The sequence below is a fragment of the Rhinolophus hipposideros genome, assembly GCF_964194185.1.
Source record: "Rhinolophus hipposideros genome assembly, chromosome: 5".
Lineage (NCBI taxonomy): Eukaryota > Metazoa > Chordata > Mammalia > Chiroptera > Rhinolophidae > Rhinolophus > Rhinolophus hipposideros.
This window is the reverse complement of record NC_138051.1, coordinates 5368646-5396103: the sequence shown is the minus strand read 5'-3', so window position 1 is coordinate 5396103 and position 27458 is coordinate 5368646. Positions and strand designations below refer to the sequence as shown.

General features: G+C 42.9%; 1 protein-coding gene across 1 annotated transcript in view; it reads left to right on the top strand.

Annotated features, from left to right (window-relative positions):
- The window catches only part of THSD4 (thrombospondin type 1 domain containing 4), a 578057-nt gene that overhangs the window by 122579 nt on the left and 428020 nt on the right, over positions 1–27458 (top strand). Inside the window, exon 6 of the mRNA XM_081050341.1 lies at positions 2376–2478. Coding sequence (XP_080906467.1) covers positions 2376–2478 — 103 coding nt within the window. The remainder of the gene's footprint in view (positions 1–2375; positions 2479–27458) is intronic.

Genomic DNA, 27458 nt, shown 5'->3' with positions numbered 1-27458 from the left:
TAACTCACCTTCCAGAGAAGACACTCTTAACCTCTCTTCCCCCTCCCCACACTGAATCATTTTGACACTTTCCAGTTAATGAATTGTGGACTGCTTTCCATGTCATAAAATGGACATTTGTATCATCAAATACTGAGCAAATCAAAATGATTCTGAAGGTGCACTGTTGGCACTATTTTGCTGATGGAGAGAAAGGGGCGAAGCAGACTGGCTAAGGTTGTGTGGTGTGCAGCTTCCAGTTCTCGTAACTGCCAGCAGGTTAATTAAGGGCGGCTTTTGACTGTAGCCTCGTTGCACAGCAGCTTGGCCTTACAGAGGTGTGCTTATTTGAGAACAGGACCTTTCGCCCACTGGTTCTGGTCTGGTTCCCTTACGAAAACCTGCCAGCCAGCAGCTCGTCTCTCTTTTCTGATGATGGCTGGGGTGGGGGACAGAGCTCTGGCCTCTGTCTCTGTCACTGTGGGACCTTTGGCAAAGTATGCCACTTCTCCAGGCCTCAGTTTCCTTATCTGGAAATTAAAAGGGTTGGATCTGATTCTCACTGCTCTACCACTCTGTGATTGTGTGTTAAGGAATTTGGAGTGAGATTGAAGCTTGGGTGTGGCTCTTAATTGTTGCTGCACAGTCTGGTGCCAGGCTGGCTGCACCAAAATCACCTGAGGGAGCAATTCCAGTATATATTCCTAGGTTCTCTTCCCCACCCTCCGACTGGGGTGAGGTCCGAAAATCTGTATTTTTTAACAAACTCCTTAGCGATTCTTTCTGATTACAAGGGCGGTGCTTTCACCCACGTTGCCCAGCTGATCACACCCTAGTATAACACTGGTTCTGACCAAAAGGTTGTGAAAAGCATCCTAACTCTAACTCCTGCATGCAGACAGCTGGGGTTGCCGGAAGCCGGCACGGTTCCGGCTCGGGGGCTGCCAGGAGTTTGGCTTCCACAGCCCTTCCTGGCCATCAGGTTCTCACTGATTGTCAGAGCTCAGCCCTCCCTGCCCTTTTCCCCACCAGTTTCCATCACGTTCTGCTTCACACAGCTTCTCGCTCCATATGGTTTGGCTCAGGCAACAGCAGGATTATGACCACCCCGAGTGTTATACCAGCGGCCACCCCCAACTGCCCTTCATTAAGCAAGAGATGCTTTCCTCCCTGGTGTCATTCTTTGCTCTGTCCCCTCATCCTCCAGGAAATCTGGTGTTTCTGATACATACAGTAGATTTCTGTATAAATCAGGGCTTTGAGCTGTCTTATTAGCAGTTCATTCCAGAGACTTCTTACCTACAGGGCTTTTAATATTTAAAGGGCCAGATTACTTTCTCTTCTGATTATTAAAACACACACTTATACACATACACACACACACACACACACACACCACACTTAAACAGAGTGTAGCTAGGTTTTAAAATGCTCGCTCATACTTCATCCACAATTTGAATTTGAGATTCTGGTCTTACTATTTAATTTCGTATTTATTTATTTGATGTCACACTTTGCTCATATTCGACATTTATAAATAAGAAAGAAGCCAGAGGAAGCTGGATGTTTTCGTTGACTAGAGTATCAAAATCACCTGGATAATTTGATAACATACAGATTTCTGGACCTTATCCCAAACATCCTGAATAATAATCCTTGGGGGATGAGTCCAGGAATTTGCATTTCCCAGGAGATCTCCCAGGTGAAAGATTGTATGCTGAAGGCTGGGAAGTCCTGCACAAGTAGTGGAGAGAATTTATACCCAAATTGAGACAAGATGGGAAGGACGCTGGGTTGCAGCCTGGTGGCGACCAGACTGCATGGAGTGAAATCCATCCTCTGTCCTCACAGGCTGGGTGGCTCCTCCGAGCCTCAGATCGCTCGTCTGTGAACAATCAGCAACACTCTCTTACCTACCTCATTGTTTGTTGTGAGGATTCAATGAGTTAGTACGTGCAATATGTTTAATGCAGTGCTTGCATGGTGAGGGCTCTCTACGTGTTTGCTGGGAGTATTATCCCATGCATGGGAATGGCGTGAACAAAGTCAAACAGATGGAAATGGATGGCCTTTTTCTTTCAGGGGCCTGAGCAGACCATTTTGTTAGGAGGAGTAAAAGGTTTAGGTTATGTCTCAGATTATGGTGTGCAAAAAGTTAACCTGGGGAGCTTGTTAAAAATGGAGTGTCCTTACAGAGATTGTGATTTAGTAAACTTGGAGTGAAGCCTTGGAATTCTGTATTTTAAATGTTTGATGTAGGTAATCAGCCAATTTTCAGAAATCCTGGTTTCAGTAGAGTGGGATTGGTATTTAAAGTTGGAGCGGTCTTCTGGGAGTTGACTGGGTCTCTGGCGAGATACGGACACTAATTGCATGTTTACTCTCTGCTTTATCAGGTGTGTCCCGACAGCGGGAGGAACATACGGGAGGTGCAGTGTGCGTCGTACAACAACAAGCCGTTCATGGGCCGCTTTTATGAATGGGAACCCTTTGCCGAAGGTAAGAACAGACTCAGTGCTGTCTGCAGGAATTATGTTTGTCTGTTCTCTAACCCCTTTGCCTTCTGGTTGGGGCTGGAGGAATTGGTGTGATCCTGACCAGAGTGACAATAGGGGACAAAATGGGACCCCAGGGCAGAGGGAGCCTGCAGGCGTCTTTACGGAAGGTAGTCTAGCTCAGGTGACACCTGGACCAGTAGTCAGATGGATGAGGCATTGATAGAACAAGCAAAGTCCGAGGATGGCAGGGGGAATAGGACAGAACAGGGTTCGAGAAATGGGTGGAACATGAGGTTCAAACGAAGGTTTTGAGGAGTGAGAGGGATGGAGGTCCCCATTTCCTTGGTTTCTTCTACAGGGGCTGCTGTGGTTGCTTCAGCGAACATGTACGGTTGGCAGTTGTTTGGCTTTGGGTGTGGAGAGGGGTAGGGGGCCTTGCGTGCTGTTTCCAAAGACAAAATGTGGTAGGCAGGCATTGTTCTTGGGACCAAGGTGCGTGCCATTTCAAAATGACAGATGATCTGATTTTGGTAGAGCTTCTCAATAGTGCTCTGGATCCTGGAGTCACTTTTCTTTGTTGAAACCCAGTTGCTAACTTTTGGACTGAGAAGTGTGAAATTCTAAGCTATTCCTTCCCATCACAGAGAGAGTGGGCCCCAAAGTGGCAATGGGTCAAGCAAAACTTGTGCGGTTCGATAATCATAGCAAAGTTGGCCAGAAGGCCAGGGTCCAGCTGCCCTCCCTGTCTACTTGAAGAGCTCTGTCAGGTCTCGGCCCAAGCAGTAGCCGTGGCAACTGGTGTCGGCTAAAACCCAGAGTGTGGAGCACTGCTGCTCTGTCCAGGACCTGGAGAAATTGTCCGAGGAGAGGGCTAGACACTGAGCTATGCCGATTTCATATTAGAGTCACTGTCTGGGTAAGCTAAACTCAGGAAGGGCGTCTAGTGGGGAGCCCTTGGCGAGGAAAAGAGGGATTGATGGATATCTGCTCTGAAATTGGAAGCAAAATTGTTTTGATCTGTGCGTTTTTTTTTTCAGAGGAGAGCCTGTAGCTTCTATTGGGTTCTCAAAGTGGTCCCATGACCTCAACATTGTTAAGAACTAACTTGACTGAAAAATTGAGGCTGTTAGATCCACACAGGAAAGATGAACAGATGAAACAGACAGATGATTAGATGCAGAAATGAGGGTGGGTAAGAGGCTGGAGGGTGAGCTAGGGAAGGAAGGCTGTGGGTCAGAGCTCGGTTCAGGCCCTCTTCCTTCCTAAAAGCATTACATTAAATTCCAGGTGGTATCCTGACTAGGATCCTGGGACAGAAATAGCGTATTGGTGGACTACCTGGTGAAGCAGGTATAAAGTGTCTAGTTAATAGTATTGTACTGGTGTTCATTTCTTAGTTTGCGTAAATGTACTGCGGTTTTATAAGATGTTGACATTAGGGGAGGCTAATGTTATTAGGGTTTCTGGGTTCCTGTATTAGGCTATACAGGAACTCTCTGTGCAACTCTTCTATAAATCTAAAATGATTTCAAAATAGAAACTTTTAAAAGAGACATTGTGATACCAGTTAGCCAGGTCTTATGTGCATCCCGGTGAAGATGGAGTCTACAACTTACCGAAGGGGGGAGGAAGAGCGTCCTCCCTTGCACCTCAGAATCTGATCTTATTTAGAAATAGGATCATTCTAGATGTAAATACTTAAGGTCCTCCTGGAGTAGAGGGGCTCTTAATTGAGTGTGCAAGGTGGCTTTTTAAGAAGAGGAGACAGACTTATAGGGAGAATGCCAAGTGCCACTGAAGGCAGAGATTGGAGTAATGTGTCCACAAGCCAAGTAATGCCAACGATTACCAGCAACCACCAGAGGTTGGAAGAGACAAGAAAGGGTCCTTGCCTAGAGCCGTCTGAGAGAGGATGGTCTGCCAACACCTTGCTTCTGGACTTCCGGCCTCCGGAACTGTGAGAGTAAATCTCTGTTGTTTTAAGCCACTGAGTTCGTGGTATTTTGTCATGGCCACCCTAGGAAACTACTACAAAGAGGAAGGAACTCGCTTCTTGATTGGTTGAGATGTACCCACATGGGTAGAACAGGAAGTGATCTGACCAATAGCAGGAGATGCCAGAGAAGTGAGGCACCCAGCCTCACTTGGATCATATTCCCTAGACACCTTGCAGGTCTAGGTGGTGCTCAGCCCTCGTTGCTCATGAGAACCACGGAGGAGCCTTCTAGAAATACTGATGCCTGGACTCCACTCCCAGCGATTGTGATTTAACTGGTCTGGGCACCAGTGTTTTTTAAAGGACCCGAGTGATTCTAATGGGCAGCTGGGGTTGAGAACCTCTGGTTCAAGAGCAAGTCAGGATTCCAGAGGGTCCTGACTCTAGCCTAAATTAAGGTACCGAATCATGGATGTGTCATAAACTCTGAAATGTATTCCTGTGTCAGAACAACAGTTCTTGTCAGTGAACATTTAGAGATGTACCCTTGCTGAATTGCTAGCTGTGTGTAATAGATGCTTTACTGTGATTAACTGGGAGGAAAGGCACATTCCTCTGGTGCCTTTGTTTCCCATTGTTTTCCATTGTTTCCCCTGGAGCTGAAGCCTCATGGCCAGACCTTCTCTGCGTAGTTTGGGGTGGTCATCTGCCAGGCACTGTTACCCGACACCTGATCCTCTCAGACCCTCATTTACTTGTATCAAAGCCCTGTGTGTACCGCAGAGAATATTTGTGCTATTGTTTTCCCGTATTATAGATACTCTCCATGGATGCCTGCGGTCGTCTGCTTTATGTGTGATTCTACTTTTCCTGTTCCTTTGTTTGCCTTGATTTGTGCTCGTCTCTAAGCATGAGGCTTGGGGAAATCTTTTATAACACTTGATTTAACTTTTCATTTTGGAAAATTTCAAGCATATGTAAAGGTACAGAGAATAATAGTATAATAATAAGTTCCTATACAGCCATCACTTAATTTCAGTAATCAGGTCATGGCCAGTCTTTTTCATATATATATATATATGAAATATATATATATTATATATATAATATTAATATATATAATATATAATATATATATTAATACACACACATACATATATATATACATATATATATGTATACCTATATATGTATATATGTATACATATATATATGTATATACATATATATGTATATATGTGTGTGTGTATATATATATGCATATATATATATGTATATATATATGCATATATATATATATGTATATATATATATATATATATGTATACCACCCTATCTTTCCCACCCAGATTATGGGAAACTTTGAATTCATATTATATAGCATTATTCATTGGTAGATATATTAGAACTCTTGGTTGTAAGTGACAGAAACCCAACGTAAGTACATTTAAATAAGAAGGATATTGTATTGGTCATGGTATTGGGAAATCCAAAAGGTGGACTAGGCTTCAGCTATAGATGCATTCCGGGAATTCAGTAACATTAGGACCCTGACTTTCTTGGTCTTTCTTCATCTCTTGCTTCTGTTGACTTACTTCTCAGGTGGGTGGGCAGACTTACATGGCTGCAAGCTCGCAATTAGTGGGAGAAGCCCTCTCTCTTCTAGAGTTGTGGGTTCAGTTGTGTACCCCCAAAACATCAAAGTCCTATCCGTGGTACCTGTGACTGTGACCTTATTTGGAAAGCGGGTCTTTGTAGAAGTAATTAAGACGTAAGTTAAGAAGAGGCCATACTGGAGTAGGGTGGGCTTTTAATCCAGTATGAGTGGTGTTCTATAAAAAGAGAGGAAGAGACACAGAGAACACCATGTGAAGACACAGGACAGAGACAGAGGGAAGACAGTCATGTGACGAGCAAGGCAGAGGTTAGAGTGACATGTCTACAAGCCAAGGAACACCGAGGAGTTCCGGCAACCACCACAAACCAGGAGGGGCACGGGAGGATTCTTCCCCAGAAACTTCAAAGGCATCATGGCCCTGCTGACACCTTGATTTAGGATTTCAAGCCCCTAGACTGTGAGCCCCTAGATTGTCCTGTTGTTTTAAACCACCCAGTTTGTGGTAATATGTTATGGCAGCTTAGGAAACCAACATGCCCGGTGATGGTTTCAATCTCAGAAAAACCACACTGTGATCTTGTTTGAATCATATTCCCATCCCTGGCCCTGATTTCAGACACCGGAAGTACTTGGATTAGCTCAGATCATGTGACAGCCCCGTGGTGGGGACCCACATCACATGCAGCAGAAGTGGGGCAGTGGGGATTGGGACACACAAAAAAACAGAGTCTTCTACAAAAGTCATTATATACTTCTTGACCATAAGCCACTGGAATTTTGAGTGAGCCAGTTAGAATCCTGGTATTTTACAAAGTTAAGAAAAATGCAGAATAGCAGCAGATGAGAGAAATCAGCTATCTTCTGCAGTGTGTTCCTTTACCAAGAAAATTCAGCATTCTTTTAAAATGTTTGCTGACATTTAATATGTTTCACATGCCGAGGAGAGCAGGAACCCATGGTCACCGTAGTTGCATTGACTGTTTAAATCATTCTTTTTACTGCTAAGATTGTTTTCTTGATTTTGTCCTTCTTCCTCTTAAATGACTCTCAGGCTGACCAGTGGGAGGAAGAGGCTGTTAATGTTTCTGCAGGGTGTTCATACTTTATGACTGGGGTTTGCATTGGGCTCTGGGGTTTGCTCGGATGTCTGCTGCTATTCGCATGTGCCTATGAGGGAAACAGCTGTGCTCATTCATCCCCATGCCACAAAGAACAGTGAAAGCAGATTCTGCTCTTGGGTACACACGCTCATTTTACCACATGCTTCTCGTTGGGCCTTTCGTTGCATTTCCTGGGTATGATGATCTATCCTTAGATAAGACCTCTAGGAGTTTTCCTCTTGGCTCCAGACCTCTGTTGTAAAGGTGATGGAAGCAGAACTTGGGTGCCCAGGCATCCCCGTTGCCCCAGGACAGTGATCACATAAGCCTGTTCCCTTTCACTCTCAAAACCACTTTGGACAATAAATTATATGGTCAGCCTGGCTAGGATGGGACATTTTACTATGAAGGCTCTTGTTTAGATGCTGACATTGGGGAAATGGAGCCTGTTTTCGTGCCGGGGGTATTGGGGGTTGGCAGCATTAAGTTCAGAGTTTCTCTGGGTTGCTGTGGGCTAAGCAGCAGCAGATATCAGTCTTAATCCATAAATCCGGGGACAGCTTTGTGTTCGGGTAGCTTCAGTGCACTGTGTGGTCCTGGGAGCTGAACTGAACAGAGCAGAAACCTGAACGTCAGAGGTGAGGACAGGTCAGAAATTGGGGGTTGCCAGCTGGTCCCAGGAACAGGGCCATGGTATCTGTCAGGAATGACAAGCGTATGCTGCAGTGACAAAGAATCCCCAAATCCTAATGATCTCATACACAAAAGTTTGTCTCTTGCTCCTGCTCCACATGTAATGTAGTATGTGTTCTGCTCGTTTGGGGACAAAGCTGGCAGAAGCCGCATCTCATTCCACTGCCACTGAGGCCGGGAAAAGGGGCAAGTGCATCAGGCACGGGTTCTTAACACGTCTGCAGAGTGATCCCTGTTGTTTCTGCTCACGTCTCATGGGCCAAAGGAAGTCGCATGCCACACTTAATTTCAAGGGCAGTAAGGCGGTGCCATCCCATGTGTGTTTAAAGGAGGAGAAGTGGAGAATCCGTGAGCAGCCCTGATGACCAGCCCAGGCAGGAAGCTCTGACAGAATTCCCTGAATGCTTTCCTTGGAAGTCCAGGGGACCTTCATTAGGCTGCTTGTAAGAATAGTAGATTGTGTGCAGAGGGTATTGAAGGTACCCACAGTCTCTGATTGCCACAGCATTCCGAGCCACTGAGACCAATTTCTTCCCTTGATTAAAGCTCTAGGTACAGAGATGGAAAGTGGCACCCAGGTGCCCACGAGAGCTGCTGATTCCCCCACCAGTCCAACCATCTGCCCTGGCACAGACCCCACACAGTATTATACCCTGTTTCCCCAAAAATAAGACCTAGCCGGATAATCGGCTGTAATGCGTCCTTGGAGCAAAAATTAATATATGACCTGTTCTTATTTTATTATAATATAAGACTAGGTCTTATATCATATCATATCATATCATATCAGGTCTTATATTAATTTTTGCTCCAAAAGATGCATTAGAGCTGATTGTCTTACTAGGTCTCATTTTCGGGGAAACACAGTAAGAACTGTGGGACATGAGGGGAGAAAGCTTAGGACCAAGTGCCTCTGGACCTGGGATTAGGATGTTTATGTTTTGATGAAGGAGCTTCATTCCTGGGTAGCTGTTACTCTCACTCCACCAGCCCACTGCTCCCACATACATAGTGTGTCGTCATTATGGACCTTTCAGAGCGGACAGGCTGGGCCTTAGGGAAGCAAGAGGAGTATTCCAGTAATACGCTCAAAAGATCCATTCTCCGAGCTCTCTTCACACTTGATTTTAGCCAAAAGGCAGAGAAGCAGTCTCGAGCTCTCTTATACACTCCTAGGAATACCTGGCAAGACTAGGCTATGTTTAATTAGCATATGAGAGTATCATGAGGACAGAGCAAAATCCTGAGGGCAACCCCTTTGTGAAAACAAAGTGGTAATTTTGGTGCTATTCATGTTGAATTCGAATGAATGGAGGCATGATGCCAGCAGGAAGTCGGGGGTGGAAATGCTGAAATTTAAGGCAGATACCTTACGGTTTTGATCTATACTTGAAGTCATTGGCCTTGGTGTCATAATTAAAACCACCGTGATGGATAAGATCTTGAAGAATCACGAGGACAGAGGATCAAGGGAGGAGCTGTGGAGTATGTCCACATTAAAGAAGCAGAGGAAAGAGGCTCAGCCATTAAGGGAGCCTGAGAAGAGATGGCCGCAGACATTATACTGCCTTCTGCCATCTCCTGTATTAATGAAGTTTATTGTGGCTTGTCATGTTCTCTTATTATGTTCTCTTGTCATGTTCTCTTATTACATACACTACAACGATGCCCACATGAGATAACAGAAATGGCTTGTGTTTGTTGAGTGCTTACTACATACCAGGCACAGTTCGAAATACTAACTCATTTAATCCTCACAACCACCCTGTGATGTAGGCACTACCGCATTTCCCCCAAAATAATACCTAACCAGAAAATAAGCTGTAGTATGATTTTTCAGGATGTTCATAATATAAAATAAGCCCTACCGTATTTCCCCGAAAATAGACCGGGTCTCATATTAATGTTTGCTCCAAAAGACGCATTAGGGCTTATTTTATATTATGAGCATCCTGAAAAATCATGCTATGGCTTATTGTCCAGTTAGGTCTTATTTCCTGGGAAAGACAGTAGTATCAGTCTCATTTTACAGAAGCAACAGGCACAGAATAGTTTAACAACCTGCCCAAAGTCACCCCGATGGTAAGCGAGAGAGCCAGGTTGGAACCCCGGAGTTTGGCTACAGAATGTCTATTCTCAGTGTGCATGGAAGCCAAGAGATGGATTTCACAGTTGTGAGCATTTAAGTCCAGTCTTTAGGTGCCTGTTTTCACAGATGGAACTTTCTGGAGTGATGGTAATTTTCTATGTTGTGACTGACATGGTTGTTACGCAGGCATGTACACTTGTCAAAACCCATCAAACTGTACACTTGTGATCCGTGCATTTTATTGTATATAAATTATACTTTTCATTTCTTTCCCCTTCTCAGTCTCTCCATTCTGGAAAGTGACATTTAGAACCAGTGTAAATTCACTGTTGTGAAACCAATAATATAATATACCAGGGGAGAATCAGAACTGAGAAGATGAGACTAGAATGGGCTGTTGGGAACACTGCTGAAGAGAAGTTAAAGAGGACAGCCAGAGAGTGTAGCTAGCTCTTTCTTTTAAAAAAGTGCCATGAAGAAAGCATATTGAAGGTTGTTGCTAGTATAAGGGGAAAGAGAAAGGCTTGTTTAGAGTGGTAGAGAAATGAGAATGTCTGTAGATTGAGAGAATGAAGCTTGTGGAGCGGAATAAGGGATTAATAGAATGGTATCTGTGAACCAATTCTATCCTAGAAGATGGAAAATAGACAGTTTTTTCCTCCAAGAGAGTTTTTATTAAGTCAAACGCAAAAGGATTTTATTGGAAGGATATCCAGTAGCTCAGAGAATCAACAGGAAGTATGTAGAACCAGGCTTGGCAAAAGCCACACACTGAGGAAGCCCTGGGGGTCCAGGTGCATGGAACTGACAGTCTCACTTGCGTGCCGCTGCTACAGTGATTAGGTTCCAACAGGTTTCTCCATCCAAGATTCACAGCCCTGGAAATGGGAGTGCGATTGGCTTGGTGTGGGCCACATGCCCACCCCTCAGCTGGTGGAGGAGAGTCCTGATTGACAGTCCCACCAAGACTACACACAGACGGGGAGAATGAATTCCCAAAAAGGAAATCCAGGTGCTGAACCAAAAGAAGGGAGAGTGGATCCTAGATGGCCCAAAACAACAAGTGTCCACGACAGAAACTCGCGACAAATCAGGCAGTGCTCCTGGCTTATCAACTGTCATTTCATCGGTAGGCACACAGGGCTTCTTAACACCTTTCAAGGATTATTGGAATTGGAATATAACACACGAGTTTTACTCTTTCCCTTTTCACATTGTGTTCAGTTTCTGAGGATATCTACAGATGGGCCTCCTTGTACATGTACGACATGTGACTGCATGGGTCCCCTTTTTTCTCAAGCATTATGCAGACATGATGCAGGTTGACCAGTGTGCATTGACACAGTGGCATGGGAGAGAGGCAGGGGTTCCGTGGTGCCCCTCTCCACCCCGCGCTGCACCGTGTCTGTGGGGGGGGGTGACCTCAGGGAGACATGAATGGGGCTGATAATGATTCTGTTCTGGACCCCTGATTTCCATAATCCTGGTCCCTTGTCTAGCTCTCCTGCTCCCTGCTGGAATCATGTATGTGAAGTGCGTGTTCTTGCATGCATACTGTTTCTCTCACTGTCTGAGTGGAAGGAGAATGAAGGGTAGAGCCGATGTTATCACACATCTCTGTTAGTCTTCGCTGGGAAGTTTAGGATTTGGAAAGGAAAGATTTTTTGAAGAAGAAAATCGTCCCTGCTCCGGGGTATTCTGGAAGGTGCAAATGATTTGTGTAAAAGCAATTTCTTTCCTGGCACTTGAACCGGCGTCATTCTAGATCATTAGAAAAGAAAAGCCTCGGGATATATTTCAACACCTAAGAAGCAGCTTAGTCTAAATGTGAATAATTTTAAGGATTTGAAACCAAGCAAAGAGCTTAAACCCATTGCAAAATATGAAATAACGAGACCCAACGCTGTCGTTTTTTTCTCTTCCAAGAAGCTCAGTTTTCGACAAAGACTGCCTCAGAATGTGGCTGGTTGGAACGGGCAAGGTCAGGGTCACAACAGTATTGCTATTCCACAGAGGCCGGGACTAAGGGGTGGATGGTCTGCCTCAGGTCACAGGATAAAAGGAAGAATCAGAATGAACGAGAAGTTACAGGACCACAGCCTACCGGTCTGAGTGCCGTCATTTGCCTCAGGGGAATTTCTCCTTCAGTGTAACCAAGCCCTGACTGAGTTGTTTCCTTTAAAAACAAACAAAAGTGTTTTTACATGAAGACTACTAAGACTTTTCCAGAAAGTCCTGGGACTGTCTTAATCCCTGCAGCAGAGTTCTCTCACCCTCTGAGCAGAGAGGTCTCTTACTGTGAATTGGTAGAGACACGCGGGAGTGATGGGGACATTTGGCTGCACCTTGTATGGACATCGAGAAATTAGTATTGGGCCAACATCAAGAGAGTTTAGCGTCAGAGGATTTAGAGCTAGAAGGCAATCAAGGAATATGTAATTTATATTTAAATTATAAATTCAGCCCATCCCTTATATGCTTATATATCAAAGAAATCCTCCTTCAACTGCATAGTTCCTCCCCGAAAGCTATTCAATAGTACCCGTAACCGTCAGGGTCCATTTCTTAGAAATTCCAGTGAGAATATTCGGTGGATCAGTGGCACTTGTTTGCAAAGGATTAAAAGAAAGAATCTGTTGTATGTCTGTGGTTTGGTAGGAGGAAGGGAGAGAGTGTGCGTCAGGTTCCCTCTTTTACCGCAGCCAGCTCGTTTTTCGTACACGCTGCCCCAGCACATCCTGATAATGCCACTCCAGGTTACTCTGCAGTGGTTATTTATTGCCTGGCTACCCTTTGGAGCCACAGTGAACAAAACACCCAGGTTCCCCTGTCAGATATTTGAAAGCAGTCACCTTGTCACCTGGAATCTTGTTTGGCCAACCTGCTGAGTATTTCTGTTTCCTTCAATAGATTCCCTATGTATTGGAGCATGCTATTTGTTTATTATCCTGGTGGTTCTCTTTAGAATATAGCTCATGGGTCATAACGATTAGGCCTTCTCATCTGTGGCAGCTCTAGCTGAGTATGGTTCCAATGTGCTGGGCTCGGCAACGAGTGTCCCTGGGATTGATTGGTGATGCCTTACACGGGTATGGAAGTGGTAGCACACACTGCCTCTTTACAGTTTTTTGATCTTTCAAATTGTGATGACATAGGTGTCAATCAATTCTATTAGTTGCTTGAAAATTTGGGATGCATCCTCATTCTTTATTGAACAGAAATTAGACTCTTAAATGATTCACAAGGTTTGCCAAGCATTGCTTTAGGCCTCACTACAAAGTGTTTGTATAAAACTTCTGATCTTACAATACAGTAATCAGGGAAATTATGCAAATAAAAATGAGGACCACACGTCATTGTAGATTATGTCTAAAATGTGTTCTCATTTAAAATGTAAATAAAAACCAAACAATATGTGACTGATTGTGATTTTACAAGAGAAGACTTGAGCATGACTGAAATAGTCGGGAGGGGCAGACCTGGTTTCCCACAGTGACCCTTTAAATCAAGGAGTCTTTTAGGGTTTCAGTGTATATAGAAGTATAGAAACTAAATCAAGGATACTTTCTAAAAATTGGATTGCCTGATCTATGTATTAAATAGATTTCATTCTGTTTTGGAATTGTATTTCTTGTCTGCATCTGAGGCTGTACCTTCATCAGCAAAACAAAATTGAGGTAGTAGCAATAATTTGTATCCAATTATCCTACTTCCAAACCCAGCTGCCTTCAGCCTGACTATTGGAGAGCACTTGTCATCATATCCTGAGTTCACATAAGTCATTGTCACACCTCTTCACTGAAAACCTAGGCTACACTAACAGGTAACTCTGTGCAGGACTCAGCCAGAATACGTAGCAGCTGAGTTTATACTGCGATATATATATATATTTTTCAGATTACTAATTGTGATATGTAGTACCCTGAAATAATAAGGCTTTCATTCAAAACCAGTCCTGTTCACATGGGAGAAATTTCTGGATTTTTGCTTTTCCTTCCCTTTCCCGTTCTGTGACTATCACTGTTCCACTCTCAGTGGATGATGTCCACTGATCTTTGTGTGGCCCACTGAAGAAGGCACACCTTTCCAGCCCTTTCTGTGCTGGGTCTAAGATGGCATGGGTTCTGTATCTCCCTGGGGCAAAGCGAAAGTGGTCATCACTACTCCATTGTATCAGATTCTTGTTCAGCTCACCCTTCCGTGGGTAGTGCTTAGTTTTTTATCTGTACTTTAGCATTCTGTCCTTTTGGGTTGACACACACACACACACACACACACACACACACACACACACACACACACCCCTCCAGCACCACCACCCACCAACACTTCCTCTGAGGAAACCACCATATAACTTTGTTGACAAACATCTGTTTGGATATGTTTAAATGATTCGGAAGTGAAACAGGGAAAGTCTCCATATCACTTTCTAGTGTTGAACTGAAGACTGCTGAAAGCAGAGAGAGGTTATATAAGTGTAAGTGATTAAAGCTTTGGAGCTGGATGACAATTTACAACTCAAGATTGCTATTTAGTGATTACTTGCAAGAAGAGTTTAGGAAAACAGTTCTGCATTGTATTCAGTTGATACTTCTCTTTTAAACCTTGCTGCAGATGATATTTTTATGGAGGCAGGTAGTCACCGACTGGGGAATGGTACCCATTGGGAGAGACGGGAACATGGCAGGTTGCAGGGTGGAGACAGCCAGGTATTACAGGGGTCAGATACGCTAGGCAGACAAGCTTTGTCATGAGTTTATTGAGGCCAGAAGTCAACAGCAGGATAGGGCAGGAGACTGGCAGGGCAACCATAGATTTCACACGGGTATCGAATGAACTTTTCTTTAAAATGTAACCGAGTGAGCCATAATTTATTGGGCTGAGTTGAGTTTTGTCCAGAGAGGTTGTTCGAAGTTTGGATTCGAACAACCTCCCTGGACAAATCTCTGGAAGCAGCTTTCATCTAAAGTCCTGCTCTAGCAAATGATGTTGATTTTAAATTGAGCCATCCATTAAAAATAGGTCAGATTTGAATAGGACGGTGCAGCTTTGTGATTTGGGGGGAAACGTGCAAGGACTATGATGAGATGGCCTGCCTGTCACTTAGGTGAGGGAGAAAATGGAGGGGAGGGCTCTTACATTCCAGTGAATTCATGCACCCTCCTGATGCCAACAATTAGAAAGGGAAGCAGATCAGATGCGTCCGGCCCAAATTCCGTTCGTACTCAAGGTTACATAACTGCTCATCATGTAATACTTTGGCCCTTGTCCACTGCGCATGCAGATATTGGCAGGTTTGCATGTCTAGTGGATGCCCTTGTCTTATCTTGCACCCGGTATCCATGTTTGTTTAAGCTGGCTTTGAAGTTGCATAAATAGTTTTATCAACCTGTTCTCCTACCCTTGGTGGTAAGTGGCACCTTCAAAAAAATCCTTGGGTATGTTCTTAGGATGTGAAGGAATAGAACATAATCCACCCAGGTTTATGATGGTTATCAGTCTCCTTCCATGCATGCTCTCATGGCATCTCCAGGCGTGGAGCGTGGAGGGTGTCTGGGGTATCTGCTCCCACCCTGGCTCCCTGGACCTCTGGGGCCTCTGCTTTTGGAATCAGTATTGTCCTGCCTCATGGAGCCTGGTGAGGGCTGCTCAGGGCCTACCAAATGTAACTGTGCCTCCGGACTAGACAAGCAAATTCAAGTTCACACAGAATGGGAAGATGCACTTTTTCACCTTAAAAAAAAAAAAAGATTGCTACAGTGTGCTGGCATTGATTCATGCAGCCACCTTTTGTTCTGTGTGAGAGATAGCGTTGGAGTAGCAGCAAGGGCAATGGGCAGAGAACACAACCCCAGGGGCACCAGCCCCACCAGCCTTGGAGCACAGTAAGAAATGACTTCCCCCCGTTCTGAGGATCCAGTGAGACAATGTGTCTAAAGTATGTGTATAAAGGTTGTAAGCTCCACTATTGATGACCAAGCGTCTCTACGTGCCTGGCACCCTCCAGGTGGATGCTGGAAAGGTGAGTAGTATGAGACATAGCAGATGCCAGGAAGAGGATTCCAGGCAGAGGGAACAGCACAGGCAAAGGTTCAAGGGTGGAAAATACAGACTGTTTTAGGGGTGCATCGGAGAGTGTGCTTTGGCTGGAACAAAGGGTGTAAAAAGGGAAGAAGTGCAGGAGACATTTGGGCTAAAAGTTTGGGGCCAGATAATGGAGGGCCTCAAATAGGAGGCTGAGGAAATTGGACTTCGTTTTATAGGCAGTGAGACGCTATTGGGGTTTTTTAAGCAGAGGAGTAACATGATCACAGCTGAGCTTCAGGAAAATTAATCTGGCAGCAGAATGCTGCAAAACCTCTTTGGAACAAGAAGTGGTATAAATAAATAAGTTGAAAATTTGGCAGTAGTGTTTTAAAATATGTCCTAAAATGTATGAGCTATATATTTTGAGATGATAATGTCTTTTTTGTCTTTTGTTTTCTCACAGTGGCCAAATTCCTTTTTCTTTTCTTTTTCCTTTTCTTTTCTTTTCTTTTCTTTTCTTTTCTTTTCTTTTCTTTTCTTTTCTTTTCTTTTCTTTTCTTTTCTGTTTTCTTTTCTTTTCTGTTCTGTTCTTTTCTTTTCTCTTTTCTTTTTTCTTCTCTTCTCTTCTTTCTCTCTCCCTCCCCCCTTCTTCTTTCCTTCTTTCTTTCCTTCCTTCCTTCCTTCCTTCCTTCCTTCCTTCCTTCCTTCCTTCCTTCCTTCCTTCCTTCCTTTCCTGCATTTCCTCCGTCTACCCTTCCCTCCTTCCTTCACTCCCTCCCTCTCTCTCTTCCTTCCTGTGTCTCTCCCTCTCTCTTTCCCTCTCACTCACTCCTTCCTTCTCTCCGGTCTGTGATGGTTAGTGGAATTTGGGGGGTGCAAACCCAGCCGGAAGTTGACCCTTCCAACACAGTGCTTTAAGGAGATCCAGCTGCCGGGGCTCTGTGCCCACTGTGCCAGCTGTGACTGCTTCTATTACTGAAGGCAGTGAAATCATCCACGTTTGATTTTCACCAACACCAACCATACAAAGTATAGATATTTTGAATAAGTAAGCTGATTCCTATAATTCATGTGGCTAATGTTTCTATAATCATATTTTCTGGACTCATTACCAAAAGGCTCGATTGATTTCTGCAACTCTTGGGTTAGTAAGAACAAGAGACTTTCTATGAACTCTGTAGATACGGCCCATGTCCTGCTCCAGCAGACTTAGGAAATGGGTTTAGGCCCTAAGTGTTCATGGATGTAACTTACAGACTTGGGACTCTTTGTACCTTCCCCTGAGGGTCCGTGGCGCACTTTGAGATAGGAATCTGAAGTCTGTTTTGCAAGGTATGTGTATGGAAAAGAGTCATTTAGCTTCACTGTTCTCTCCTTTTTTTGTGCATTTGCAGCAATGCTCATGAATGAATTAGACATTTTGTGTCTGTGAAAAATGGTGATCAAATGAAAGATAAACCTGTAGTGACATTGGAAAGTATGATTAATTTGTAGTGTGCACCGTAAGGCTGTGAACAGAAATCCATGTGATGCTCCAAGGAAATGTGATTCGAGAGAAAGCTGGGAGCCTCTATAAACATTTTTGTATTTGTGAATCTGGGAATTCAAGAAGGTTCCGGATGTGTGCCTCAGGAATGTCAAGAGTTTGCTGTAAATCCAAATTCACAAAAGACATAAATTATTGAATGACTTCAGATTACAAAACGATTTTCCATTTTATTAAATATTTACCGCGTGTTTACCCTAATGAAGTCCTTTAGTAAATATAGTTAGTATTTGATTTACAGAAATTCAGTGTATACAGCTGTTTCTGGATACGTGTATTATGTTAAGTGGAATCCCCTTTTTATGGCATTAGGAAATTTTAAGATAACCACTTTTCTGTTTGAAAAATCAGTTTGCATGTATGAAAGGCACTTGTTCAGTAATAATAGATTTGGTTTCTTACCAGGAGGGATTCTGTATTATAGATGGTTCTAATTCTCAAAGCTCTTTGATAGCAAATGTTCTTATTTGTTATGCTCAGTCACCATGATATTATCTGCCGTTTGGCTTGGGCCCATGTAGAATAGCCTTTAAAACCCTGCCTCTGATGTTTACCTGCTCTGAGACCAAAGGCCTCAGATTTCCCCATCAATAAAATGGGGCTAATAATAGTTTCTCCCTGAAAAGTCTTTGGAGGAGATTCAATGAAGCAATTCATGCACCTTGCACCTAGTAGGTACTCAATAAATGTTAGCTATTATAATATATTATTACTATCATTTTTCTAGTCCCAAAGGTGAAATCAGCAATACTTTATTTCTGAATAAATGGGTTATTTTCTTTTAAAAAAAAATGTTTTTTCATTACAGTTGACATTCAGTATTATATTAGTTTTGGGTGTAAAGCATAGTGGTTACACATTTATATACCTTATGAAGTGATCCCTCTGACTAGTCTAGTCCCCACCTGACACCATACATGGTTATTAAAATATTATTGACTATATTCCCTATGCTGTACTGTACATCCCCACAGCTATTTTGTAACTGCCAACTTGTACTCCTTAATTCCTTCATCTTTTTCGCTCAGCCAGTCCGGCAACCATCAGTTTGTTCTCTGTCTCTGTGAGTTTGTTCGTGTTTTGTTTTTTATTTTGTTTTTTAGATTCCACATATAAATGAAATCATATGATGTTTGTCTTTCTCTGTCTGACTTATTTCACTTCAGGGATGTTAGGAATCCATGTTGTTGCAAATGGTAAGATTTCGTTATTTTTTCGCGGCCGCGTAATAAATATTCCATGCAGCCCCTATGGAAAACAGTATGGAGGCTCCTCAAAAGATTAAAAATGAAACTACCGTATGACCCAGCAATCCCACTTCGGGTATTTATCTGAAGAAATCCAAAACACTAATTTGAAAAGCTATATGTACCCCTATGTTCACTGCAGCATTATTCACAGTAGCCAAGACATGGAAACAACCTAAGTGCCCATCAATAGACGAATGGATAAAGAAGATGTGGTCCATTTATACGGTGGAATATTACTTGGCTAAATGAGTGGTTTTTTATTCAGCCTTTATTCAGCTCAATATCTAAACTGTTTTACATTTCCCCAAATGAGGAAATTTTTGACATCTAGCATGCTGGTGTCCAGCAGTAGCAGGAGACGCTGCCTTATCTGGTGCTTGGGGTAAAGTGTTTTATAGGCTCACTGATTTATGATCACCCTGTCCAACTGTATCACAGCGTAGGAAAGAAGGAAAGGGGGAAAAAGAGGAGGGGGGAGGGGAGGAAGGAGAAAGAGAAGAGAGGAGGATGTGTTACTTTTAAGTAAATGTTAGGTTGATCCTGCTTACTGTCGCTGTCTTATCTGTCAGTAGCCCCTGGATTGTGCAGGGGTGCCTTGGTCCCCACATATCAAATCTCTGCTCTGCTCCTTGACTTTGAAGGTCTACATAGTCCAACACCCACAGCTAAGCCACCTTAGCTTTCCCAATATTCCACATCCCACACTTTCCACTGGACCCGGGCACGTCCCTGTGAACTGGCTCATGGACTGACTCAGTGTGGGATTTCCTCCAGCTCCCTTTCGTTTATCCAATTCCTATCTAGTCTCTAGGACCCCCTCAAAGCTTATCAGCTCCTCGAAGACTTCCGCAGCTGCCTTATTCCTCGCCGGTTTCTCCTTATTCAACCTAGGTATCTTTTTCGGCCTGGGTGCCATCACAGGGCACTCTATTCATTGAAATCACAGTAATAACTTCAAATGCTCACATAAAATTTTCTAGCCCTCAGAGCATTTTCGCTTACATTATTTCTTTGACCTTCCTAACATCCCTGAGGCAGGCAGGTCACATATTTTTACCCTACTCTGCACGGTCACTTGGTCAAGTTTATACAGTGAGTGAGACCAAGAACTTGGACTCGCCAAGGCTACCGGCCTATTTCCCAAGTATGGTTTTACACTGCTGTTGTTCCTTGTATGTTAATATTATCTCCTCAACTAGTCTGTAAAAGGCCTTGCTGTAGGGGGGAATGTCTTTCTCTGCTGAACCTCTGAGTTGTATTTGGCCCTGTATCCAGCTCATTAAATCTTGTTGCCTGATAATAGTATTGTTGAGCAAATGCTTATTATGTGGCAGGCATTGTGCTGAGCTTCTGTACAGGGAGGGTCTCCCTTAACCCTCAGAATGCCTCTGTAATACCCTCATTAGCTTTAGGTTTAGAGAGGTTTAGCAACTTGCCAAGATCAGCTAGATCAGATAGCTAGTAAATGACTCAACTCATCACACACGCGGCTATTACCATGGGTGGTTGTTTTTTTGTTGTTTTTTTGTTTTGTTTAAATTCAGACTTCTAGTATAATATAAGACCCGGTCTTTAATATGATATGATATGATATGATATGATATGATATGATATAATACAGCATAATATAATATAATATAATATAATATAATATAATATAATATAATACTGGGTCTTACATTAATTTTTGTTCCAAAAGATGCATTAGAGCTGATTGTCCAGCTAGGTCTTATTTTCACGGAAACACGGTATTTAGCTCACAATTCAGAGACAGCATTGACAGTGGGCTAAAACGCTGCAGTGGGTGATGGGGCAGGAGGGGATCTGCTCTGTTGAAAGCACAGTGCTCAGGAATGATGAATGGAGAATTGGGGTGAAAACGACCTTGGTTCCTATCTTGTTTGGATCCAAGAGCAGCCCATCGATCACTCACCAGAGTTTAGCTGCATTGAATTACATCAGTACCGTACTATTCTACTTAAACTAGAGGGACAATGCTTCTGATGCCTTTTGTCTCAAGTGCACTTAACCCCAGAGCAGATGAATGAGAACCCTGAGTGTGTGGCCCCAAGTAACACAAAGAAAGGCTAGAAATGGCTATACATGTTATCTTTTAGAAAAATACTTCTGCATTACTTACCATTGAGAGAAGAAGTGAGATTCTGTTGTTTGGGTATTTTAAAAATTGGTTTGACAAAACAGTGTTAATGGTGTATAATACTACATTCTGGGTCCAGATGGGATCTCCTTCTTTCTTGGTATTGTAATATTTTAAGAACATAAACTCATAACGATAAGTGTTGGGGTATTGTATGTGGGGAGATGCCAAGAATGTTGTCCAAGAAGTGGTGAAATGCTACGTTTTTAGGCTCCTAGTGATAGAAATTTCAGTAAGTATTTCTTCTTGCTGAAAGACCAAGTTACTTCTATAATATGGGGACCCAAAGCATTTCTGATTTTAGTAATTTAAAAAAAAAGAAGGAAGGGAGGAAGGAAGGAGGGAGGGAGGGAGGGAGGGAGGGAGGGAGGGAGGGAAGGAAGGAAGGAAGGAAGGAAGGAAGGAAGGGAAGGAAGGAAGACTGGTGTCCTTGTTTTGACCATGAATGCAAACAAGTTGTCTCAAAGACACACAGTCCCCAGGATCATGCTCTCCACATAACTCAAACATTTTTATTGTAACATGTAGCTCTGCTTTGCAGTGTTGGATTGAGACATTTTAGCCATTGGAAAAAATTATATATATATTTCCTAAATAAGTCAACTTGGGAATATCAAAATAGTTCAGTGTATCCAGGTATTTACCCTTTGTTTTGAGATCATTTGTTCTTTCATTAGGAAAGAAAAACTCAACAGTGGGTGTAAGAACATTAGCCATGCCATATTCTCTCCTCCTCCAATAGCCAGTATTCAACTAGGTAATAGAGCAAACTCTTGGATGCATTTTTTATTCCATTGTGTCTAAAAAGTCCGGTAGTCAGCTACTGTCTGCATTTCCTTAACATTTTTGGGTACATTCACCAGCCGCCATCCGGGCTGCCATCTGAAACTTTAGCCGTAGCGTCTACATTTGCAGAGATGTAAGCACCATTCTTAGTAGGAATGGAAGAATCATACCTTATTAAAAGTTATTTCATCAAATATCTTACAGATAAGCATTTTGCACATTGACAAGCCTTTACAATTCTATTATAAACAGAACAAGTAAAGACCATCAAATGGACAAATTATAAATTAATATCAAACTTCTTAATTGGCTGGTACGTCCCTTACCTGCTCCTTCAGCTATGTCTATTGAATAATTTAAAATGTGTTGTTTGGTAGTATTATTGATTTTTAGATTGGCTATCAATTTTGGTCCAAATCAGAAAAATTCATGTATACGTATATCAGGACTTCACCAAATGTTCTCTTGACTGATCGTTACCTCCTAAGGTGTTTCTGAAACTGACCAACTCAGTGCTTCATGAATTGTGTTTCCCAATGGATTTATCCAAATCCCAACTTTTCTCTTAAATTGAAAAAAAAAATCCTAGTGATTTTTCTTTAAAAATGCATAGTTTCTTAATAAATATTGCAAGAATTTTTTTTTTCATTTAGCTAATACTCAGATTTTTTTCCACCAAAATAAAAATGTCAGTTTTAGAACCATTTGTATTTCTATAATGGTAAACTTTATTTGACATACACATAGAATGCATTTTTAAAATTTAACATACACCATGTTTCCCTGAAAATAAGACCTAACTGGACCATCAGCTCTAATGCGTCTTTTGGAGCAAAAATTAATATAAGACCTGGTGTTATATAAAAGTGGGTATTATATTTTATATTATATTATATTATACCCGGTATTATATTACATTATATTATTATATTATATTACATTATATTACATTATATTATATTATATTATATTATATTATATTTATTACATTACATTATATTACATTACATTACATCACATTACATTACATTATATTATATTATACTGGGTCTTATATTAAAATAAGACCAAGTCTTATATTACTTTTTGCTCCAAAAGACACATTAGAGCTGATGGTCCGGCTAGGTCTTATTTTCGGGGAAACACAGTAGGAATATGTTCCTGAGAAACAGATAGATAAAGACTTTAAAAATAGTTGTGAATGAGGCAAGCCATAACTGTGGAGAAATGTCTCGCACACTTTTGAAGCTAGGATGAGCCTTCTGCCACCCAGGAGTCAAGGGCCAGCATGGGGTCAGATGCCGAGAGGATGGACTTGCACATTTCAGATGCTGCATGTTTTGCTTTCGATGCTCTGAGCCGCTGGAACTGGGGGCAGTTCTTGGATTGATAAACTGCTGGAGACCTTGAATTCAAGAAGGAATTTTTAACCCTTCTGTGTTTAAAAACGAGTGACTTACGTGGCTGAGGATGAGAACCCTCCCTACGATCAACTTGGGGAAAAGTTTTGAGAAGCAATGGACTCCTTTTACCATTTGGGCAATTGTGTGCAGTATGTGCAGCATGCCCCGTGAAGACAGAGAGGCCACGTACAAAGTGGGCAAGGTGATGTTTCCTGCCAAGGATCGCCTAGTTTATGCCCAGTGAGACATTCAGAATGTTTAGTAAGAGGTGCATTTGACAGTTGTGAATAACTCTCTGCTTGGTATTAACTAAATTGAATTCGGCATTTAGATGATACAAAGGAATCAATCCACAGTAAACACTTAATGTGAAAAGAGATAAAGACAAACCAGGAACTTCCTCATCCTGTCATTTTGATCCCTTTCTGAAAGAAAGCATCCTGACTTTCATGAGGAAATATCAGCTTGGAATTCATACCTATTTGACTTGGCAGATGTGAAGAACTATTCTTTCTGAGTATCCAAGAAGTGAAAACATAGGACAGCAACTGAAAACCACCTCAGAGATTATCTGATTATCTCCCCCTATTGCACAGATAAGGAAACTGAGGTCTGGAGGTGTCTCAGCACCTGTTAGGGTGAAAGGGCAGGTGAGAGTGTGGGTGGAGAGCCCGAATAAATACGGAGGTCTCCCACCATCCCATCTCCTGCTGGGCAAGTCTAGCTGGAAGCCCAAGGACAAGGGCTCCTTCCTGAGACACAGAGCAGGACACAATGGCAGAGAAGGGATCTGCAGAGGCAGATGGAGAATGACCACATCCAGGAGAGAACCCTTAGGAATGCGGTGATTCTGCTCATTCAGTCAATTTCCGTAACATTCATCACAAGAATATCTGCACAGATAGGAAATAGCGGCTCTGCACGTGTGTGATACGTATCATTCACGCGGTCTGCTGAGCACACTTGGTGCACTTTGTGTATTCAGGCTCCCACACAGTAAGACCAGCACCATCCAGGGGTCCGCGGTCTTCCTTCTCCATGGGGGCTTTCTGCATAAAGAAACAAAGAACGCACTATGAGTGGGGAAAATCCCCAGCTGGCAGAGGTCTCTGCTTTTTGACAATAAAATCAATTCTCTTTTTTATGAAAATAGCTAAAGATTCCCAGCATTTTGAATTCGGTTTTTAACGATGAGCTAGACTCAGACATCTCTGTGTGCCACCTCTGATCCTATTGGCTGCATCCAATGGGAGGGTCTCGGCTCAGTCATCACACCTGTCTTCCTGTGGACACAACCCAATATCTCCTAGCCTCTCGTTTGCTACGCTGGGGCTTTCCGGTTGAGTCTGAGGGGCGAGACTCCCCTGAGTTCCACTCATGCATGTGCCACCAGGGACGAAGGTGGGAAGTAGTTCTTTTCCCTTCCTCCCCCTGGATACAACTATCCTGAGACGCGGCAGTTTGTTGCCTCTAGGAATACAGCCCTGGATAGTCCTAAGGTTAGAGGTACCGGACACCAAACAGAGGTCAGCTTGGGAACACGCCCCGTCCCATTTTCTCTCCCTCCTCACCTGCCTCCGTCCTCATTTCCCTCCTGAATAAAGCGGCAGCTCTGCTTCAGGGAACTCAGGCCACAATAGATGCCAAGACCATGACTGTGGTCTCCCTTCTGAGGTCCAATTGTCAACGGAACTAATCAGGCAACTGTTTAATGAGTATGGAGGACATTAAGTGGACCAGTGAGTAATCTAATTATTAAGTAACTGGACACCTATTTGACTCAGAAAGCAGACAGATGGTCATCTGTTGTAAGAGTCTCAGAGTGTAGAGCTCTGAACTGTCTGGCATAGCCTTAACCTGACACCTTCCAGCCTTTGTTTGGGGCTCTTCCTTTATCTCAGGACATGACTCTAGCTTCCTCCTGATAGGGAAGGAATGACTGGGATTCACTTTCTTATTTTTCTAACTGGATGATCCCTTCCTGCTGAATAATCCAGAATGAGGTGCTCGTGCCAGAGGAAGGGGCGTGAAAACCACATGTGTGGAACACCTGCTCACCCTCCTTTCCCCAAAGCAGATATGCATCGGGCCCCAAAGAACATTTAGCAGTGCTTTCTTCCCAGGGGTAGATGAAATAGGGAGAAGGGCGCTGGAAGTTCTGCTGTGGCTCATATTGCCTCCGTCCCATGTATTGTGTCCTGTTACTGCCGGGTGGTTGCGTGCGCAGGATGGTGTGAGCTGTAGTGAGGTGCCAAGGTCTGGAGCCGGAGGGCTTCCCGGGGGCAGGTGCTGAGACAGCATGTGTTCTGCTCCTGGCTAAGTGGCTTGCAAGCGGGCTCTCCTGGAGATTCTATGAGCTGCCTAATATCCTTTCAATATATTTTCTGCTTAAACTAGCTGGGGTGGTTGCTGCGTTTGCAGTTGTGCCATAGAACAATTTTAACATCCATGAATGATGCTGCCATTAGAAATTGTATGTCATTCAGATTGTTTTCCCTTTTGTCTTATTCGTGTCTCTTTGGGACTATGAACTTACTGGGTGGCTTTTAAAAATGATCTTGTTTACAATGACATCCAACACTTGCAAAAGTTTTTTGCTCCCAAGAACTGAATTCCAAGAAAGCTGAATGCATGGTAATTAGGTTTATTTCAGGCTTTGATTACTGAAAAGAGCAGAGCTACACCAGTCACTAGTGCTTAATTTCAAAAATATTTCAATGATATTAACTGTCTATTGTGGTCATACCCTATGAATTTGTTACCTTTGTGTTTTATTTATAACCCAGACAACACTTAACTGAATAAAAAGCTGTTGGTTACAAATATGTAACCTTGTCATCATGTGTTAAAGGTGGCAGGAAGGTTTGTCTCTGCTGCCAATTCCAATCTAGTTATTTTTAACATGTATAATCACACCCTAATAGATCTGTCTTGAAAATCTGGTTTCTTTTCTTTTTCCCTTTTTAAATTAACTTTTATTTATGAACACATGCATATAATTTAAAAATCAAACACTCTTAAAAGGCTTATAATGAAAAACAGTATTCCCCCCAAATACTATCCACTCCCTAGAGGCAACTATCTTCATTCAACTCCTTGAACTGTTTCTTTTGGCATTTACTATCATTTTCCTAGACGGCGTGAATCCATTTTGGATGGTCCTACGGAACGTCCTGTAAGGTAACTGGATTTAGCCGTCTTACGCCAGCTGCGCCCTGGCCTCCTTCACCTTCCCTGCATAGTTATAACTGAACCTTTAAATAGTCATTGTTTACATGATTCTGACCATGGAAATACTGTTTGCGACAGCTTTTTCATATGTGACCACATTTCTTTCTAAATAATTTGATATATCTGTTTTAGTCAGGGTTCTGTAGAGAAGCAGAACCAGTAGGATGGAGATTCCTACATACATACATACATACATACATGCTTTATTGTAAGGAATTGGCCTCCAGTTATGGAGGCTAGCAAGTCCCAAGCTCTCCAGCTGGCATGCTGGAGACCCACGAGAGCAGGTGATGTAGTTCCAGTTCGAAAGCCAGCAGACTCTAGACCCAAGGAGAGCTGAGGCTGCCGTGTGACTCCAAAGGCAGGATAAAACTGAGGTCCCAACTTAAGGCACTCCGAGGAGTTTCTTCTCATGGTGGGAAGGTCAGCCTTTTATTCTGTCAGGCCTTCAACTGATTGGATGGGGCCCACCACATGAGGGAGAGCAATCTGCTTTACTGGGTCTACCAATTCAGATTCCATCTCATCCAGAAACACCCCCACAGATACACGCAGAAAAATGTTTGACCAAATATCCGGGTACCCAGTCGAGTTGACACATAAAATTAACTATCACAGTATCTTTCTGACATCTATCAATTTTCCCAAGTGCTCACATACATATAATAACCTACCATTTACATTTCCCTTCCTCTTGGAGACCTTCCCCCGTAGTCCTCCACCCTCCTGCTCTCGTTTGGAATGGTTGTGTTCTAGGCTGGGGGCATAACTAGCATCTTCTATTATGATGGCCTTTGGCTACCACATCCAATATCCTCTGCTTTCTTGGTGGAAGCACATCCTTCAGCAGCTGCCTATGAAAGGGTACAAGGAAAGTATTTTATTTTTAGCTTTTGTGTACCTAAAAAATATGTTTATTCCACCTCACAATTGGCTTGTAAGTAAACTATTTATCCAAACAATGTTGCAAATCATTGGTTTCTGCGAATTCTGAAGGTATCTCACCATGGTCTTGAAGCATTCCATAGAAGAACAGGACCATTCAGATGCTACTCGCTTTGTGTGTGACGTGACTTTTGCCTCTGGAAGCTTGTAGGGTCTTCTGCTAGTCTCTAGTTGTTCCCATGCTTTACAGTGAGATATG